This window comes from Salmo trutta, chromosome 1 (genome assembly GCF_901001165.1).
Source record: "Salmo trutta chromosome 1, fSalTru1.1, whole genome shotgun sequence".
NCBI classification, from domain to species: domain Eukaryota; kingdom Metazoa; phylum Chordata; class Actinopteri; order Salmoniformes; family Salmonidae; genus Salmo; species Salmo trutta.
The window spans coordinates 7,954,073-7,974,452 of record NC_042957.1 but is presented as its reverse complement, the minus strand read 5'-3'; the positions used below and the strand labels follow the sequence as shown (position 1 = coordinate 7,974,452).

General features: G+C 45.8%; 1 protein-coding gene across 3 annotated transcripts in view; it reads left to right on the top strand.

The window, feature by feature from the left end:
- ryr3 (ryanodine receptor 3) overlaps nt 1-20,380 on the top strand; it is a 242,265-nt gene that overhangs the window by 162,358 nt on the left and 59,527 nt on the right. For all 3 annotated transcript variants that reach the window (XM_029704372.1, XM_029704286.1, XM_029704198.1), the window contains 14 exons: nt 1,302-1,437; nt 1,878-2,061; nt 2,493-2,598; nt 3,871-3,991; nt 5,663-5,832; nt 8,079-8,299; nt 8,603-8,693; nt 10,461-10,601; nt 15,954-16,117; nt 16,621-16,699; nt 17,564-17,653; nt 19,002-19,136; nt 19,251-19,322; nt 19,921-19,996. In XM_029704372.1, the coding sequence (XP_029560232.1) occupies nt 1,302-1,437; nt 1,878-2,061; nt 2,493-2,598; nt 3,871-3,991; nt 5,663-5,832; nt 8,079-8,299; nt 8,603-8,693; nt 10,461-10,601; nt 15,954-16,117; nt 16,621-16,699; nt 17,564-17,653; nt 19,002-19,136; nt 19,251-19,322; nt 19,921-19,996 (1,786 nt within the window). The remainder of the gene's footprint in view (nt 1-1,301; nt 1,438-1,877; nt 2,062-2,492; nt 2,599-3,870; nt 3,992-5,662; nt 5,833-8,078; nt 8,300-8,602; nt 8,694-10,460; nt 10,602-15,953; nt 16,118-16,620; nt 16,700-17,563; nt 17,654-19,001; nt 19,137-19,250; nt 19,323-19,920; nt 19,997-20,380) is intronic.

Sequence of the window (20,380 nt, the reverse complement as noted above, 5' to 3'; positions counted from 1 at the left end):
CTGTCCATTATATAATACACATCCCTCGACTCTACCTGTCCATTATATAATACACATCTGTCTGTCGACCCCACCTGTCCATTATATAATACACATCTGTCAACCTTACCTGTCCATTATATAATACACATCTGTCGACCTCACCTGTCCATTATATAATACACATCTGTCGACTTCACCTGTCCATTATATAATACACATCTGTCGACCTCACCTGTCCATTATATAATACACATCTGTCGCACCCACCTGTCCATTATATAATACACATCTGTCGACTTTACCTGTCCATTATATAATACACATCTGTCGACCTCACCTGTCCATTATATAATACACATCTGTCGACTACACCTGTCCATTATATAATACACATCTGTCGACCTCACCTGTCCATTATATAATACACATCCCTCGACCACACCTGTCCATTATATAATACACATCTGTCAACCTTACCTGTCCATTATATAATACACATCTGTCGACCTCACCTGTCCATTATATAATACACATCTGTCGACTACACCTGTCCATTATATAATACACATCTGTCGACCTCACCTGTCCATTATATAATACACATCTGTCGACCTCACCTGCCCATTATATAATACACATCTGTCGACCTCACCTGTCCATTATATAATACACATCTGTCGACTCTACCTGTCCATTATATAATACACATCTGTCGACCTCACCTGTCCATTATATAATACACATCCCTCGACTTTACCTGTCCATTATATAATACACATCCCTCGACTTTACCTGTCCATTATATAATACACATCTGTCGACTTCGCCTGTCCATTATATAATACACATCTGTCGACCTCCCCTGTCCATTATATAATACACATCCCTCGACTTTACCTGTCCATTATATAATACACATCCATCAACCTTACCTGTCCATTATATAATACACATCTGTCGACTTCACCTGTCCATTATATAATACACATCCATCAACCTTACCTGTCCATTATATAATACACATCTGTCGACTTCACCTGTCCATTATATAATACACATCTGATGACTTCACCTGCCCAAAATCCTGCCGCTCCAAATCCAGTCCGAGACGCTCCAGTGAAAAATGAAATGCATTTGTTCAACTTGAACAGGCAGGCTGGAGAGTGGACTCAGGCTGTCACTGAGTGGACTCAGGCTGTCACCTGATTCTGACAGGACTGACTTGAGTGATGAGTGCACATTTCTGTAGAGTGGATCTGAGTTTGGAAGGACTGTGTAGTAGAGTGCTGAAGGACTCACCAAAGTGTTTCTGTATTTAGGTGGTAACCTACCTGGCAGGCTGTGGTCTGCAGAGCTGTGCCATGCTCCTGGCTAAAGGATACCCTGACATTGGCTGGAACCCCATAGAGGGAGAGAGATACCTGTCCTTCCTCCGCTTCGCTGTCTTCAGCAATGGTACGCCAGATAGAAAAAGAGGGGGGCAGAGAGACAGAAAGGGAAGGGAGATAGAGATAAATAGGGAGAGATGGCCAGAGGCAGAGAGAGAGGGCCAGAGAGAGAGCTTTTAAGTCCAGTTACTCTCTGAGGATGAAGTGGATAAACCATTGGTGGTGGTTTGGCTGTTTATGTTATTCAATGTCAATTAGTAATGAACCTCTTCCAATTCCTTCCTCTCTCCCTTCCTCTCTCCCCTCCTCTCTCCCTTTCTCTCTCCCTACCTCTCTCCCTTCCTTTTTTCCTAATTGCCACTGTCCCCCTTTCTCCACCCCTCCCTGACTCCTTCACCCCCCCACCCCCACCCCCACCTCCATCCCTCCCTGATTCCTTTCCTCTACACCCCTCCCTCCCTCCCTCCCTTCCTGATTCCTTTCCTCTACACCCCTCTCTCCCTGCAGGTGAGAGTGTGGAGGAGAACTCTAACACGGTGGTGAAGTTGCTGATCAGGCGTCCGGAGTGTTTTGGTCCCGCTCTGAGAGGAGAGGGGGGCAACGGCCTGCTGGCGGCCATGCTGGAAGCCATTAAGATATCCGAGGACCCTGCTCTGGACCTGCCCTCTACAGCTGAAGGAGAACCTTCTGGGTAATTAAATCTCTCAATCACTCACCATTGGATGACACCTTTATAATTAACATAGGATTATTGAGTAGTGGAAGGAATATGGAAGACAATTCAAGGTTGAGCTTCAATTCAAGGTTGAGCTTCAATTCAAGGTTGAGCTTCAATTCAAGGTTGAGCTTTAATTTCAAGGTTCAGCTTTAATTTCAAGGTTGAGCTTCAGTTCAAGGTTGAGCTTTAATTTCAAGGTTGAGCTTCAATTTCAGGTTGAGCTTCAATCTAATTCCTTTACAAGAAATGCAGATGAATAGGGGTGGTGGAAGTGGAATCTGACAATCTGCTATGGAGCTTTTTGAAACCATGAGCTTTATTAATTCAGTTAGGGAGGAACTTAGCCGTACATCTAGAGATGACCTTTCAACTCATTAGAAGTGACTTGTTTATCTGTGTCCTAGGTCTGGTGAGGATGAGGAGGAAGAGGTTGCCCACACAGGAAACGCCATCATGTCTTTTTACTCTGCCCTTATTGACCTGCTGGGACGCTGCGCCCCTGAGATGCACGTGAGTGACAACACCTTTTTTTTAAATGATCAAACCTTTATTTATTGATGATAGTCTCATTGAGATACAATCTTAAGATACCTGAGAGAAACCTGGACCAAAACAACATCAAGGTCAACGGGGAAAAAGAAACAACTGTCCAAACATGTCCTGAGTTACCGGACCAACGATGTAGGAGGGCTAATGAGTTACCGGACCAACGATGTGGGAGGGCTAATGAGTTACCGGACCAACGATGTAGGAGGGCTAATGAGTTACCGGACCAACGATGTGGGAGGGCTAATGAGTTACCGGACCAACGATGTGGGAGGGCTAATGAGTTACCGGACCAACGATGTGGGAGGGCTAATGAGTTACCGGACCAACGATGTAGGAGGGCTAATGAGTTACCGGACCAACGATGTAGGAGGGCTAATGAGTTACCGGACCAACGATGTAGGAGGGCTAATGAGTTACCGGACCAACGATGTGGGAGGGCTAATGAGTTACCGGACCAACGATGTAGGAGGGCTAATGAGTTACCGACCAACGATGTAGGAGGGCTAATGAGTTACCGGACCAACGATGTAGGAGGGCTAATGAGTTACCGGACCAACGATGTGGGAGGGCTAATGAGTTACCGGACCAACGATGTAGGAGGGCTAATGAGTTACCGGACCAACGATGTGGGAGGGCTAATGAGTTACCGGACCAACGATGTAGGAGGGCTAATGAGTTACCGGACCAACGATGTAGGAGGGCTAATGAGTTACCGGACCAACGATGTAGGAGGGCTAATGTTTCTATTGTCCCTGAGGAAGCTTCTGGTTTCTTCACAGCTGCAGAAGTTAGATCAGTGCCTCGTCTCTCTCCTGTCTTCTGTCTGTTTGGCATGCTGCCCTTACCCCCCCATATTCATCATCAACATATTATCAGCTACACTTCAGCTCTGTTCACAGTCCTCCATGCACTGTGCTGCTCTCTCTCCCTCGCTCTCGCTCTCCCTCTCCCTCCCTCCCTCCCTCCCTCCCTCCCCCTCTCCCTCTCCCTCTCCCTCTCCCTCTCCCTCTCCCTCTCCCTCTCCCTCTCTCTCCCTCTCTCCCTCTCTCCCTCTCTCCCTCTCTCGCTCTCTCGCTCTCTCGCTCTCTCGCTCTCTCGCGCTCTCTCGCTCTCTCTCTCCCTCCCTCTCTCCTGATCCCTCCCCCTCTCTCCCTCCCTCTCTCTCTCCCTATCCCTCCCCTCTCTCCCATCCTTCTTCCTCTCCTCCTCCCTCTCTCTCCCCCTCTCTCTCAGTTGATCAACAAGGGTAAAGGCGAGGCATTGCGTATCCGTGCCATCCTGCGCTCCCTGGTTCCTACCACAGACCTAGTGGGCATCATCAGTATACCACTCAAGATGCCTATCGTCAATAAAGGTAGGACCCATTGACCAAAGAGCTCCGATTAATGTCCTATTTTAACATGTCCTGGTTGAATCAAAACATTTCTATCCTAAAGTTTTGGTTGATATTTGAATCAGTTGTTCAGAAACATTACTCTGTTGATTAAGAATGGTGAAGTAACATGGAAACAATGTGGACCTGTTTCTAGTCAACAAGATCCTGCTGTGTTTTAATGGTAAGCACATGTTACACTGTAGTTAGTAGAAGGTTCATCTTGTGGTGCCAGAGCTTTCATATCCTATTCCACTCACAGACACATCTTGGGCTACATCAGAAATCTGTCAGCCGTATGAGGTAAAGGCTCTTACATGTTCCTGATTGGGTTGTCTGCTTACACCTTGAGGAGTAGGTCTCTACCCATTTCTCAGTCCATGTTTCCACTGAACAAGAAATACTGCAGACTACAAGGTCTTCGCTTAACCAATTTGTACTTTATCTAAAAGTTGTCATGTTAGGTTAAAGTATATGAAGTCGCAGCACGGAAAATGTGTTTGTAGTGGAGTAGTAACTATAGACTTCTTTGGCAAAAATCCAATCAACCTTTCCCATTTTCAATTTTCTTCATGATAAATTCTAATGAGAAAGCATACATTATCTTTCTTACTGAGTGAACTTCTTCTGCCACCTCTCTCCCTCTATTATCTGTTTCCTACAGTGAAGTATTCTCCCAAGAGAGCCTTCATTACACAGTAAATTACTTTTTCAAATGACTTCTCTCTGCTTGTCCTAGTCTGCTCTCCACACACTCAGTTTTTTCAGATAACGTGTTTCTTTTCCCAACGTGTATTAAACCTGGTAGATGTTACATCTCATTCTATGTGAAACCTTATTGAGCTCTACACTTCTCCTTTCTTATCTTTCCATTTACACCATGCTGTGTTAGTGGAACGACTAAACTTCCTCTGTCCTCACCCCTTCTATAAATCGGTTTATTTTTGTTGCTTCCTCATCCTCTACCTGCTCTTCCTCCTCCTCTATCTCCTCCTCTACCTCCTCCTCTTCCTCCTCCTCTATCTCCTCCTCTACCTCCTCCTCTTCCTCCTCCTCTATCTCCTCCTCTACCTCCTCCTCTTCCTCCTCCTCTTCCTCCTCCTCTACCTCCTCCTCTTCCTCCTCCTCTTCCTCCTCCTCTACCTCCTCCTCTATCTCCTCCTCTACCTCCTCTACCTCCTCCTCTTCCTCCTCCTCTACCTCCTCTACCTCCTCCTCTATCTCCTCCTCTACCTCCTCCTCTTCCTCCTCCTCTACCTCCTCCTCTACCTCCTCCTCTTCCTCCTCCTCTTCCTTCTCCTCAACCTCCTCCTCTATCTCCTCCTCTATCTCCTCCTCTACCTCCTCCTCTACCTCCTCCTCTTCCTCCTCTACCTCCTCCTCTTCCTCCTCTACCTCCTCCTCTTCCTCCTCCTCTTCCTCCTCTACCTCCTCCTCTACCTCCTCCTCTACCTCCTCCTCTTCCTCCTCCTCTACCTCCTCCTCTTCCTCCTCCTCAACCTCCTCATCTGCCTCCTCCTCTACCTCCTTCTCTTCCTTCTCCTCTACCTCCTCAACCTCCTCCTCTTCCTCCTCTACCTCCTCCTCTACCTCCTCCTCTACCTCCTCCTCTACCTCCTCCTCTTCCTCCTGTACCTCGTCCTCCACCCCCAGACGGTAGTGTGACAGAGCCAGACATGTCGGCTAGTTTCTGTCCGGACCACAAGGCCCCCATGGTGTTGTTTCTGGACCGCGTGTACGGCGTGGAGGACCAGAGCTTTCTGCTACACCTGTTGGAGGTGGGCTTCCTGCCTGACCTCCGCGCCTCCGCCTCCCTGGACACGGTGAGTAGGAGAGACAAATAAATCCTTCAGTCAGTAAACCACTCAGTGAACCAGTCAATGAGTCAGTCACTCAGTCACTCAGTGAACCAGTCAGTCACTCAGTGAACCAGTCAGTCAGTCAGTGAACCAGTCAGTGAATCAGTCACTCAGTGAACCAGTCAGTGAATCAGTCACTCAGTGAACCAGTCAGTGAATCAGTCACTCAGTGAACCAGTCAGTCAGTCAGTGAACCAGTCAGTGAACCAGCCAGCCAGCCAATCAGTGAGCCAGTCAGTCAGCCAGTCAGTGAAGCAGTCAGTCAGTCTGTGAACCAGTCAGTCATTCAGTCAGTCAGCCAGCCAGTCAGTCAGTGAACCAGTTAATCAGTCAGCCAGTCAGTTAGTCAGCCAGACAGTCAGTCATTTAACCAGTCAGTCAGTTAGTCAGTCAGCCAGGCAGTCAGTCAATCAATGAACCAGTCAGTCAGTTAGTCAGTCAGTGAGTGAACCAGCCAGTCAGTCAGTGAACCAGTCAGTCAGTTAGTCAGTCAGCCAGGCAGTCAGTCAGCCAGCCAACCAGTCAGACAGCCAGTCAGTGAAACAGTCAGTCAGTCTGTGAACCAGTCAGTGAGTGAACCAGTCAGCCAGCCAGTCAGTCAGTTAGTCAGTCAGCCAGTCAGTCAGTGAACCAGTCAGTCAGACTTCCCTGGATACTGTGAGTAGGACTGAGCCTTCGTTCGGTCTGTCGTCGGTCAGTCAGTCAATGAGAAAACACAAGAAACATTTATATATCAATCAATCAACCAATCAATCAATATATGTATTAATTAATCCTCTCCCCATAGCGTGTACTGACTTCTTGTATGTGTAACAACATGTTTGTCAAAACACTCTACTGACAACAATCACAGAGTTGATGAGTTGTTATTTTGACTGGGTAAATATTGACTGCTGTTTCTCCATGTGAATCACGTTAAATGAGGATCCACCACAACAAACTTCTCTCTGATGTATTTGAGAAAAGTCTGTTGGATCTTAGTGCGTGGTCTTTTTTACTCATCATCCTCTGAAAAAGGAGACAAAACTGCTTTCATCACAGCTCCGTCTTGTCCTGAGGGAGAGGAGTAGTATTCCCCATGCTGGCACGGAGGCTGTAGCCATGGGAGACCATCGCCATGGGACGGACCTCTGTAATTGCATTTACCCATAATCCTTTGGGAGAGAGAGAGAGAGAGAAAGTGATGCTGACAGTCCCCATTTATCTCAATACCTGCTACAACAGTCTACCTTAGGGGTCACCGTGGCCTCAGGGATATCATCTGACTCACAGGGGGAACCAAACAGTCCCTTGATGTATGGTTGTGTACTTCACGTGCTGAGATTCTCTCTAATAGTTGTTTATAGTGGTTAGTAGTTGTTTACAGTGGCTAGTAGTTGTTTACAGTGGTTAGTAGTTGTTTACAGTGGTTAGTAGTTGTTTACAGTGGTTAGTAGTTGTTTACAGTGGTTAGTAGTTGTTGTTTACAGTGGTTAGTAGTAGTTGTTTACAGTGGTTAGGTGTTGTTTACAGTGGTTAGTAGTTGTTGTTTACAGTGGTTAGTAGTAGTTGTTTACAGTGGTTAGTAGTTGTTTACAGTGGTTAGGTGTTGTTTACAGTGGTTAGTAGTAGTTGTTTACAGTGGCTAGTAGTTGTTTACAGTGGTTAGTAGTTGTTTACAGTGGTTAGGTGTTGTTTACAGTGGTTAGTAGTTGTTGTTTACAGTGGTTAGTAGTTGTTGTTTACAGTGGTTAGTAGTTGTTGTTTACAGTGGTTAGTAGTTGTTGTTTACAGTGGTTAGTTGTTGTTTACAGTGGTTAGTTGTTGTTTACAGTGGTTAGTAGTTGTTGTTTACAGTGGTTAGTAGTAGTTGTTTACAGTGGTTAGTAGTAGTTGTTTACAGTGGTTAGTAGTTGTTTACAGTGGTTAGGTGTTGTTTACAGTGGTCAGTCAGTCACCAACCATTGGTCGTGGAAAGCTATTGGGTTGGCAGGCTTTTCTTTCAGCCCAGCTCTAATGGTTAGTTGTTAAGCTGAACCGGCTGGGTTAGTGCTAGGTTGGAACACATAACCGCCTGTAGATGTCCAGAAACAGTCGTTTGTGGGCACTGTACTGATGCTTTAATAAATAACCCTACTCAAAGGAATTGAGTCAAGAAATCCAGTGTTGGTGATGGCCACTAGTCTGTCCTCTCTCATTCACTATCATTTAATTCTGTCCTCTGGCTCTAGGATGTGCTGAGCACCACAGAGACCGCTCTGGCCATGAACAGGTACATTGGTTCAGCCCTGCTTCCCCTGCTGACCAGGTGTGCTGACCAGTTCTCTGGCACCGAGCACTACGCAGCGCTCATCGACTCTACGCTCCACACTATCTATCGGCTGTCCAAGGGACGCTCCCTCACCAAGGCCCAGAGAGACTCTATCGAGGAGTGTTTGCTCGCAATCTGCAAGTAAGTATTAACAAAGACTCACACCATGTTAGGAACCTTTCAGTTCTCTAAAACCCCTCCGTGGACCTGTAAGGCCGTGCTGATGTCCTGGACTCTCCTGTAACTATTGGATTTTCAGTTGTCGACCAATATGTAGCTGTGGTAGCTTTAGGTCAAAGCTAGGGTTGCAAAATTCCAATCATTTTCATAAAATTCACTGGTTTTCCAGAATGACTAGTCAAAGCCTTATATTCCAACCTGAGATATCCTCATATTTGACTGTATGTGTCAATCACATGTTTCTCTTCCCCTGCTGCCCTACAGACACCTGCGTCCCTCCATGATGCAGCAGCTGCTGAGACGTCTGGTGTTTGATGTTCCCCTGCTGGCAGAGTACTGCAAGATGCCACTCAGGGTAAGATCCCATTCTCACAGAGTACTGCAAGATGCCACTCAGGGTAAGATCCCATTCTCACAGAGTACTGCAAGACGCCACTCAGGGTAAGATCCCATTCTCACAGAGTACTGCAAGATGCCACTCAGGGTAAGATCCCATATTCACAGAGTACTGCAAGATGCCACTCAGGTTAAGATCCCATTCTCACAGAGTACTGCAAGATGCCACTCAGGGTAAGATCCCATTCTCACAGAGTACTGTAAGATGCTACTCAGGGTAAGATCCCATTCTCACAGAGTACTGCAAGACGCCACTCAGGGTAAGATCCCATTCTCACAGAGTACTGCAAGATGCCACTCAGGGTAAGATCCCATATTCACAGAGTACTGCAAGATGCCACTCAGGTTAAGATCCCATTCTCACAGAGTACTGCAAGATGCCACTCAGGGTAAGATCCCATTCTCACAGAGTACTGTAAGATGCTACTCAGGGTAAGATCCCATTCTCACAGAGTACTGCAAGATGCCACTCAGGGTAGGATCATATTGTCACAAAGTACTGCAAGATGCCACAGTGTAAGATCCCATTCTCACAGAGTACTGCAAGATGCCACTCAGGGTAAGATCCAAAACTCACAGAGTACTGCAAGATGCCACTCAGGGTAAGATACCATTCTCAAAGAGTACTGCAAGATGCCACAGTGTAAGATCCCATTCTCACAGAGTACTGCAAGATGTCACTCAGGGTAAGACCCAATACTCACAGAGTACCGTAAGGGGCCTGAGGGTTTGTCAATACTAGTCCCCCCCCTTGTTGTTATGGGTGAGAACAGCTCGGTTGACACCCCTTGCCTCCCTCCCTCCCTCCCTCCCTCTCTCCCTCCCTCCCTCCCTCTCTCCCTCTCTCCCTCCCTCTCTCTCTCCCTCCCTCTCTCCCTCCTCTCCCTCTCTCCCTCCCTCTCTCCCTCTCTCCCTCCTCTCCCTCCCTCCTCTCCCTCCTCTCCCTCCCTCCCTCCCTCCCTCCCTCCCTCCCTCTCTCCCTCTCTCCCTCTCTCCCTCCTCTCCCTCCCTCCCTCCCTCCTCTCCCTCTCTCCCTCCCTCCCTCCCCTCCCTCTCTCCCTCTCTCCCTCTCTCCCTCCCTCCCTCTCTCCCTCCCTCTCTCCCTCCCTCCCTCCCTCACTCTCTCCCTCACTCTCTCCCTCCCTCCCTCCTCTCCCTCCCTCTCTCCCTCCCTCCCTCCCTCCCTCCTCTCCCTCTCTCCCTCTCTCCCTCCCTCCCTCCTCTCCTTCTCTCCCTCCCTCTGCTCACATAAACAGAGGTCTTCACTTCCTCTCTTCATCTCAGTTTCTAGTTGTAGTTTCCTGTCTCTCTCTTTCCCCTGGGTGGGGGGGGCTGATATACTGTAGGTGTGACCTCTGTCTGATGACACGTCTGTATCACTCCTAGCTGATAACACGGTATCTAGTACAAGTACATTCTTTTAAACAGGAAACAGACTTTTACCGACATGTACGTTCATTTGCAGAATCTTAACAGGATATTGATTTCAATACTTAATTGACTTCCAACAGTTTGGAAGAAGACAGGGGTCCAAATACCTGAATTTAGAATCAGTGGGAGGGAGATATGTTAACTCTTTTCAGAATTTATTTCCTCCAACTTCTGACCACCCACCACCAAAATGATTAATCTTAATTTCCTCTCAACATCTTACTTTCCACTAGTAGCTACTACCTGGAAGGGTTTCAGCAGCGGGATACTGACTTGTCCTTTGTGTTTCCTCCAGCTGCTGACTGAACACTATGAGCAGAGCTGGATGTACTACTGTCTTCCCTCGGGGCTGGGGAGCTCCGGCATGGCCTCAGAGGAAGAACTGCTGCTCACCAAAAAACTCTTCTGGGGAATATTCGACTCGCTCTCAACAAAGGTACGGATGATACTGTTATGTGTAATCTTTGTTCTCCCTCAGGACTGCTTTTACAGTGCCTTCGGGAAAGTATTCAGACCCCTTGACTTTTTCCACATTTTGTTACGTTACAGCCTTATTCTAAAAAAAATTCCTTCATCAATCTACACACAATATCCCATAATTTTGCAAATGTATATAAAAAAAACTGCAATATTACATTTACATAAGTATTCAGACCCCTTACTCAGAACTTTGTTGAATCACCTATGGCAGCGATTACAGCATCGAGTCTTCTTGGGTATGACACTACAAGCTTGGCACACCTGTATTTGGGGAGTTTCTGCCATTCTTCTCTGCAGATCCTCTCAAGCTCTGTCAACTTGGATGGGGAGCTTTGCTGCACAGCTATTTTCAGGTCTCTCCAGAGATGTTTGATCGGGTTCAAGTCCGGGCTCTGGCTGGGCCACTCAAGGACATTCAGGGACTTGTCCCGAAGCCACTCCTGCCTTGTCTTGGCTGTGTGCTTAGGGTGCTTACGGTCGTTGTGCTGAGTGCTTTGGAGCAAACTTTCATCAAGGATCTCTCTGTACTTTGCTCAATTCATCTTTACCTCGATCCTGACTAGTCTCCCAGTTCCTGCCACTGAAAAACATTCCCAAAGCATGATGCTGCCAAATAGTTCAATCTTGGTTTCATCAGACCAGATAATCTTGTTTCTTATGGTCTGAGAGTCTTTAGATGCCTTTCGGTTAACTCCAAGTGGACAGTCATGTGCCTTTTACTGAAGAGTAGCGTCCGTCTGGCCAGCTCTAGGAAGAGTCTTGGTGGTTCCAAACTTCTAACATTTAAAAATGATGGGTGCCACTGTGTTCTTGGGGACCATCAATGCTGCAGAAATGTTTTGGTACCCTTCCCCAGATCTGTGCCTCAACACAATTCTGTCTCAGAGGTCTACAGACAATTCCTTCCACCTCATGGCTTGATTTTTGCTCTGACATGCACTGTCAACTGTGGGACCTTATATAGACAGGTTTGTGCCTTTCCAAATCATGTCAAATCAATTGAATTCACTACAGGTGGATTCCAATGAAGTTGTAGAACCATCTCAAGGATGATCAATCAAAACAGGATGCATCTGAGCTCAATTTCAAGTCTCATAGCAAAGGGTCTGAATACTTATGTAGATAAGGTATTTCTGTTTTTAATACATTTGCATTCAAATGAAAAAAAACTGTTTTTGTTTGTCAATATGGGGTATTGTGTGTAGATTGCTGTGGATTTGTATTTATTTCATCAATTTTAGTATAAGGCTGTAACGTAACAAAATATGGAAAAAGTCAAGGAGTCTGAATACTTTCCGAAGGTACTGTGTATAATGCTAATGGAGGCTTAAAGTCTTACGATACATGACTTTACGTCTGACTGGTTTACATCTAAAAACCATCACAATCTGGAGTTATAGTCCGGAGCCCAACCCGAATCAATTCTTAGAATATCAGGCGCGGGCTGAATATTTTTTTTTCATGCCACGAAAGTGTTTCTACTGGCAAATAGGTCCCTGTTTAAGCACTTGGGTGTTTTCAGAAACCTGTCTTTCCAGGTTCAGTAACTGTTGTTCTGTTTCCAGGTTCAGTATCTGTTTTTCTTTTTCCAGGTTCAAGTTCTGTTTGACTGAGGCTTTTATTATGACTGAGGTTTTTTTATCACCAGAGTCTGTGTGTCTCTCTAGGAAGCAGAAGAGAGAGAGAGAGACTGTGAACGGAGCTAAAGTGTCGCTGAAATATGAATAATTTATGAGAATGTGACAGATCACTGCTCTCTGGCTCTGCAGAGTGTTTCTCCTCTCTCCCTGCAGGAGCAGACATGTCCTCTTTTGACCCAACTATCCATATCTAAGAGAGCAGGAGATATAATGGCGCTGTATGGTATGGCTGCTGTTTTACGCGGCCCCTAAACAACTGTGCTATTTTGTTTGTTTTTTCACATTGTTCATAACATATTTTGTGCATAAAGTTGCTGCTACCGTCTCTTATGACCGAAAAGAGCTACTGGACATCAGAACAGCGATTACTCACCTTGAATGACAAAGATTTTTGTTTTAATGAGTCCGACGCGAAGGATATACTGCTTTCCGGAGACCAGGCCCAAATCCACGTCATTCCCATGAAGAAAAGGCAGAGATACAGAGGGAGAAGGTCGGGGTGCCTTGTGAGGATTCAGAGGCGAGTGAGTAAATCACCACTACCATCGGTTCTATTGGCCAACGTGCACTCACTGGAGAATAAACTGGATGACCTATGGTCGAGACTATCCTACCAATGGGACATTAAAAACTGTAATATCTTATGTTTCACCGAGTCGTGGCTGAACGATGAAATGGATCATTTCGAAGGCCGTCTATTTACTACCACAAACCGATGCTGGCACTAAGACCGAACTCAACGAGCCGTATAAGGCCTTAAGCAAACAAGAAAATGCTCATCCAGAGGCTACTCCTAGTGGCCAGGGACTTTAATGCAGGCAAACTTAAATCCGTTTTACCTCATTTCTATCAGCATGTCACATGTGCAACCAGAGGAAAAACTTGAGACCCCCTTTACTCCACACACAGAGGGCGTACAAAGCTCTCCCCCGTCCTCCATTTGGCAAATCTGACCATAATTCTATCCTCCTGATTCCTGCTTACAAGCAAAAACTAAAGCAGGAAGTACCAGTGACTCGCTTAATAAGGAAGTGGTCAGATGATGCGGATGCTACGCTACAGGACTGTTTTGCTAGCACAGACTGGAAAATGTTCCGGGATTCATCCAATGGCATTGAGGAGTATACCACCTCAGTCACTGTCTTCATCAATAAGTGCATTGACGACGTCGTCCCCACAGTGACCGTACGTACATATCCCAACCAGAAGCCATAGATTACAGGCAACAGCTGCACCGAACTAAACGCTAGAGATAGAGCTTATAAACTTATAGAAATCCCGCTATGTCCTCAGACAAACCATCAAACAGGCAAAGGGTCAATACAGGACTAAGATTGAATCCTACCTCAACGGCTCTGACACTCGTCGGATGTGGCAGGGCTTGCAAACTATTACAGACTACAAAGGGAATCCCAGCCACGAGCTGCCCAGTGACGCAAGCCTACCAGACGAGCTAAATGCCTTTTATGCTCGCTTCGAGGCAAACAACACTGAAGCATGCGTGAGAGCACCAGCTGTTCCAAACGACTGTGTGATCACGCTCTCCGTAGCCGATGTGAGTAAGAGCTTTAAACAGGTCAACAGTCACAAGGCCGCTGGGCCAGACGGATTACCAGGGCATGTCCTCAGAGCATGCGCAGACCAACTGGCAAGTGTCTTCACTGACATTTTCAACCTCTCCCTGACCAAATCTGTAATACCTACACGTTTCAAGCAGACCACCATAATCCCTGTGCCCAAGAATGTGAAGATAACCTGCCTAAATGAGTACCACCCCGTAGCACTCATGTCAGGACCTATATACTAGGCGGTGTCAGAGGAAGGCCCAAAAAAAATTGTCAAAGACTCCAGTCAACCCTGACTGTTCTCTCTGCTACCGCACGGCAAGCGGTACTGGAGCTCCAAGTCTAGGTCCAAAAGGCTCTTTAACAGCTTCGACCCCCAAGCCATAAGACTGCTGAACAATTAATCTGTAACGCCCTGGCCATAGAGAGGGGTTTTTTGTTCTTTATTTTGGTTAGGCCAGGGTGTTACATTGGGTGGGCGTTCTATGTTCTTTTTCTAGGTTTTTGTATTTCTGTGTTTTGGGCCGTGTGTGGCTCCCAATCAGGCACAGCTGAAGTTCGTTGTTGTTGATTGGGAGTCACACATAAGGAGCATGTTTTTCCTTTGGGTTTTGTGGGTAATTGTATTTTGTTTCTGTTTAGTTTTGTACCTAGCAGAACTGTAGGCTGTCGTTCATTTTCGTGTTTTGTTTAAAGTGTTTCTATTAATTAAATATTGAATATGAACACTCACTCCACTGCGTATTGGTCCACCTTTTCCGACGATGACTTCTCTGTTTCATCTGACGACGAAGACAGCCGTTACATAATCAAATGTCCACCCGGACTATTTACATTGCCCCCCCCCCCTTTGTTTTTACACTGCTTCTACTAGCTGTTTATTATCTATGCATAGTCACTTTACCCCTACCTACATGTACAAATTACCTCGACTAACCTGTACCCCCGCACATTGACATACCCCCTGTATATAGCTTAGTTATTGTTATGTAATTTTATTGTGTACATTTTATTTTATTTTTAACTTTAGTTTATTTAGTAAATATTTTCTTAACTCTATTTCTTGAACTGCATTGTTGGTTAAGGGATTCTAAGTAAGCATTTCACGGTAAGGTCTACACCTGTATTCGGCACATATGACAAATAACATTTGATTTGATTTGACAAAGAGACAGAGAGAAAAGAAAGGGAGATAGAATGCGAGAAAGTGACAGACAGTCTGAAAGACTTTCTAATAATTGTCTGTTACCTCAACCCTCTGTTTGTCTCCCCTCTGTCTCCCACTGTCTCTGTATTCTCCACCTGTCTCTGTTGTCTCCCCTCTATCTCACCCTGTCTCTGTTTGTCTTCCCCCTGGCTCCACCTGTCTCTGTTGTCTCCCCTTCTGTCTCCCTCTGTCTCTGTTTGTTACCGCACCCCTCTGTCTCCCTGTCTTTGTTGTCTCCCCTCTGTCTCCCTCTGTCTTTTTTCTCCCCTCTGTCTCCCTCTGTCTCTGTTTGTCTCCCCTCTGTCTACCCCTGTCTCTGTTGTCTCCCCTCTGTCTACCCCTGTCTCTGTTGTCTCCTCTCTGTCTCCCTCTGTCTTTTTCCTCCCCTCTGTCTCCCTCTGTCTCTGTTTGTCTCCCCTCTGTCTCCCCTGTCTCTGTTGTCTCCTCTCTGTCTCCCTCTGTCTTTTTTCTCCCCTCTGTCTCCCTCTGTCTCTGTCTCCCCTCTGTCTACCCCTGTCTCTGTTGTCTCCCCTCTGTCTACCCCTGTCTCTGTTGTCTCCTCTCTGTCTCCCTCTGTCTTTTTCCTCCCCTCTGTCTCCCTCTGTCTCTGTTTGTCTCCCCTCTGTCTACCCCTGTCTCTGTTGTCTCCTCTCTGTCTCCCTCTGTCTTTTTTCTCCCCTCTGTCTCCCTCTGTCTCTGTCTCCCCTCTGTCTACCCCTGTCTCTGTTGTCTCCCCTCTGTCTCCCCTGTCTCTGTTGTCTCCCATCTGTCTCACCTATCTCTGTTGTCTCCCCTTCTGTCCCCCTCTGTCACCCCCTTCTCCCCCGTCTCTGTTTGTTACCTCACCCATTGTCTCCCCCTGTCTCTGTTTTCTCCCCTCTGTCTTCCCCATACAGAAGTTTGACTCTGACCTGTTCAAGACTGCCATGGCCTGTCTGAGTGCCATTGCTGGGGCATTACCACCTGACTATATGGATGCCAGCCCCGGTGTCACCCTGGAGAAGCAGGCGTCTGTGGATGCACACGGCAACTTCGACCCCAAACCCATCAACACTGCCAAGTGAGTGGCCTGGGACAGAGAGAGAGAGAGAGGTTTTGACATTTAAAAGCTCTTATTGAACCCCTCGCGAAGTGAATTACCCTAATTAGAACATCAAGGTCAGGATCCACAGAACACTTGCTATATTGTATTTACTTTTTCACCATGGCCTTTTTTTGCCTTTACCTCCCTTATCTCACCTCATTTGCTCACATTGTATATAGACTTATTTTTCTACTGTTATTGACTGTATGTTTGTTTTACTCCATGTGTAACTCTGTGTTGTTGTATGTTGTCGAACTGCTTTGCTTTATCTTGGCCAGGTCGCAATTGTAAATGAGAACTTGTTCTCAACTTGCCTACCTGGTTAAATAAAGGTAAAATAAAATAAAAACACACAGCCTCATCACAGCACCATGTACTAAAAGACGGGAGCAGAGGGAGACTAGACCTACTGCACTAGATGTCTAGGTTGTATTAAAATAAAGGACTAACATTAGAGTCTATCTTCTCCTTCTTTCTAGTATGTCCCTTCCAGAGAAACTGGACTACATCGCCAACAAGTTTGCAGAGCATTCCCACGTCAAATGGTCCTCAGAGAAGGTACTGTTACCTCAACAACTATGTTTAAACGCTGCCTTTCCTGTGTAAGAGTCTAAATGTAAGGTCTTTACATGGCCTAACTCCTAGACTATCATGGCCTAACTCCTGGACTAACATGGCCTAACTCCTAGACTAACATGGCCTAACTCCTAGACTAACATGGCCTAACTCCTGGACTAACATGGCCTAACTCCTGGACTAACATGGCCTAACTCCTGGACTAACATGGCCTAACTCCTAGACTAACATGGCCTAACTCCTGGACTAACATGGCCTAACTCCTGGACTAACATGGCCTAACTCCTGGACTAACATGGCCTAACTCCTGGACTAACATGGCCTAACTCCTAGACTAACATGGCCTAACTCCTGGACTAACATGGCCTAACTCCTGGACTAACATGGCCTAACTCCTGGACTAACATGGCCTAACTCCTGGACTAACATGGCCTAACTCCTGGACTAACATGGCCTTACTCCTGGACTAACATGGTTTAACTCCTAGACTAACATGGCCTAACTCCTAGACTAACATGGCCTTACTCCTGGACTAACATGGCCTAACTCCTGGACTAACATGGCCTAACTCCTGGACTAACATGGCCTAACTCCTTGATTAACATGGCCTTACTCCTGGACTAACATGGCCTTACTCCTGGACTAACATGGTTTAACTCCTAGACTAACATGGCCTAACTCCTAGACTAACATGGCCTTACTCCTGGACTAACATGGCCTTACTCCTGGACTAACATGGCCTAACTCCTGGACTAACATGGCCTAACTCCTTGATTAACATGGCCTTACTCCTGGACTAACATGGCCTTACTCCTGGACTAACATGGTTTAACTCTTGATCTCCAGGTGACAGCGGGATGGAAAATGGGAGAGTGCGTAGATGATGATGCCAAAACTCACCCTCTGCTGAAGCCTTACAAGTCACTCAGTGAGAAGGTACTGTTGATACTATAACCCTAATATGTCTCTCAGTGAGAAGGTACTGTTGATACTATAACCCTAATATGTCTCTCAGTGAGATGGTTCTGTTGATACTATAATCAAATCAAATGTATTTATATAGCCCTTCTTACATCAGCTGATATCTCAAAGTGCTGTACAGAAACCCAGCCTAAAACCCCAAACAGCAAGCAATGCAGGTGTAGAAGCACGGTGGCTAGGAAAAACTCCCTAGAAAGGCCAAAACCTAGGAAGAAACCTAGAGAGGAACCAGGCTATGAGGGGTGGCCAGTCCTCTTCTGGCTGTGCCGGGTGGAGATTATAACAGAACATGGCCAAGATGTTCAAATGTTCATAAATGACCAGCATGGTCAAATAATGATAATCACTGTAGTTGTCGAGGGTGGAACAAGTCAGCACCTCAAGAGTAAATGTCAGTTGGCTTTTCATAGCCGATCATTGAGAGTATCTCTACCGCTCCTGCTGTCTCTAGAGAGTTGAAAACAGCAGGTCTGGGACAGGTAGCACGTCCAGTGAACAGGTCAGGGTTCCATAGCCACAGGCAGAACAGTTGAAACTGGAGCAGCAGCACGGCCAGGTGGACTGGGGACAGCAAGGAGTCATCATGCCAGGTAGCCCTGAGGCATGGTCCTAGGGCTCAGGTCCTCCGAGAGAGAGAAAGAAAGAAAGAAAGAAAGAAAGAAAGAGAGAATTAGAGAGAGCATACTTAAATTCACACAGGACACCGGATAAGACAGGAGAAATACTCCAGATATAACAGGTTGACCCTAGCCCCCTGACACATAAACTACTGCAGCATAAATACTGGCGGCTGAGACAGGAGGGGTCAGGAGATTAGGGTTATAGTTATAACCCTAATCTTTCCCTCAGTGTGAAGGTACTGTTGATATTATAACCCTAATCTGTCACTCAGTGAGAAGGTACTGTTGATACTATAACCCTAATCTGTCACTCAGTGAGAAGGTACTGTTGATACTATAACACTAATCTGTCACTCAATGTGAAGGTACTGTTGATACTATAACCCTAATCTGTCACTCAGTGAGAAGGTACTGTTGATACTATAACACTAATCTGTCACTCAGTGAGAAGGTACTGTTGATATTATAACACTAATCTGTCACTCAGTGTGAAGGTACTGTTTATATTATAACACTAATCTGTCACTCAGTGAGAAGGTACTGTTGATATTATAAAGCGAATCTCAGAATCCAGAAACACATTTTCTCTGCAGTAGCTACTGTAGCTAGCTAACAATCTGTTACGAGAGACTGATTGAAAGGGTCATTTACTGTACATTGTGTGCCTGTGTCTGTGTTTGTAGGAGAGGGAGACGTACCGCTGGCCAGTGAAGGAGTCTCTAAAGAGTATGTTAGCTATGGGCTGGAACATGGAGAGGACCAAAGAGGGAGAGGCCATGTTAATCAGGAAACAAAGCAAGATCTCAGAGTCCACTCAGGTAGTGTGTTTGTGAATATATACTGTACGTTGAATGGCTAACATTTCCCACATCAATACACCATATCACCGATTTTATTTAATGATTCACCTTATTATCTTTTAATGTTGACAGGATAACGATAACGAATTCATCCCGGAACCACCATTGGATCTGAACAATATTACTCTATCCAGAGAGTTGCAGGTTGTTGTCATGGAACAATTGCTATGTTTTTATGTTGTGGTTATTGAACAATGTTCTCCATAATGTTTTACCCTCTATCAAGTCATGATACTATATAATGTAATATGACATCACATCTGATGTTATGTTACTAAGCAGGTACAGTGTGCTGTGGGCCATGGGCCATGGGTGGTGCTCTGCACTCCACACCAGACCTGTGTTCACATGCTATTGGAATTTGTTGTGCTTTGTTTGAGGCTACCCTTTTCCAATGAGACAACTAGAAAAAAGTCCCAAAAGTACTAACCCCATCCGCCTGCTAATCCAGGAAGGCTAAAGCAAACGCTCAGAAGTATTTGGAAGATTTAAAATAGAATTGGAACTCAGGTCTGCTGTAGTGCGGGGTTTCCCAAACTCGATCCTGGGCCCCATTCCCGGATGAATGTTTTGTTTTTTTGCCGTAGCCCTACACAGCTGATTCAAATAACAACTCATCAAGCTTTGATTATTTGAATCAGCTGTGGACTGAGTTTGAGAAACCCTGCCTGTAGTAGCTTCATCATGACACATCCAAAACACTGACTGTTTTCATGTCCATGTGTGTGTGTTCCCCCTGTAGGGGATGGTGGAGGTAGTAGCAGAGAACTACCACAACATCTGGGCCAAGAAGAAGAAGGCTGAGCTGAACAGTAAAGGTGTGTAGTCAACCACAAGGCCCGTCATCCCTTGTAATCACCCAGGAATAATGCATGCTAAATGTGTGTGTCGGAAGTGTATGTTAAAGTTTATGTAAGATGTAGGTATACGTATATATATATATATATATACAGTTGAAGTCAGAAGTTTACATACACCTTAGCCAAATACATTTGAACTCAGTTTTTCACAATTCCTGACATTTAATCCTAGTAAAAATGAATGTGAAATGTCAGAATAATAGTAGATAGTAGAGAGAATGATTTATTTCAGCTTTATTTCAGCTTTTATTTCTTTTATCACATTCCCAGTGGGTCAGAAGTTTAAATACACTCAATTAGCATTTGGTAGCATTGCCTTTAACTCTTACATCTAGACGTTCC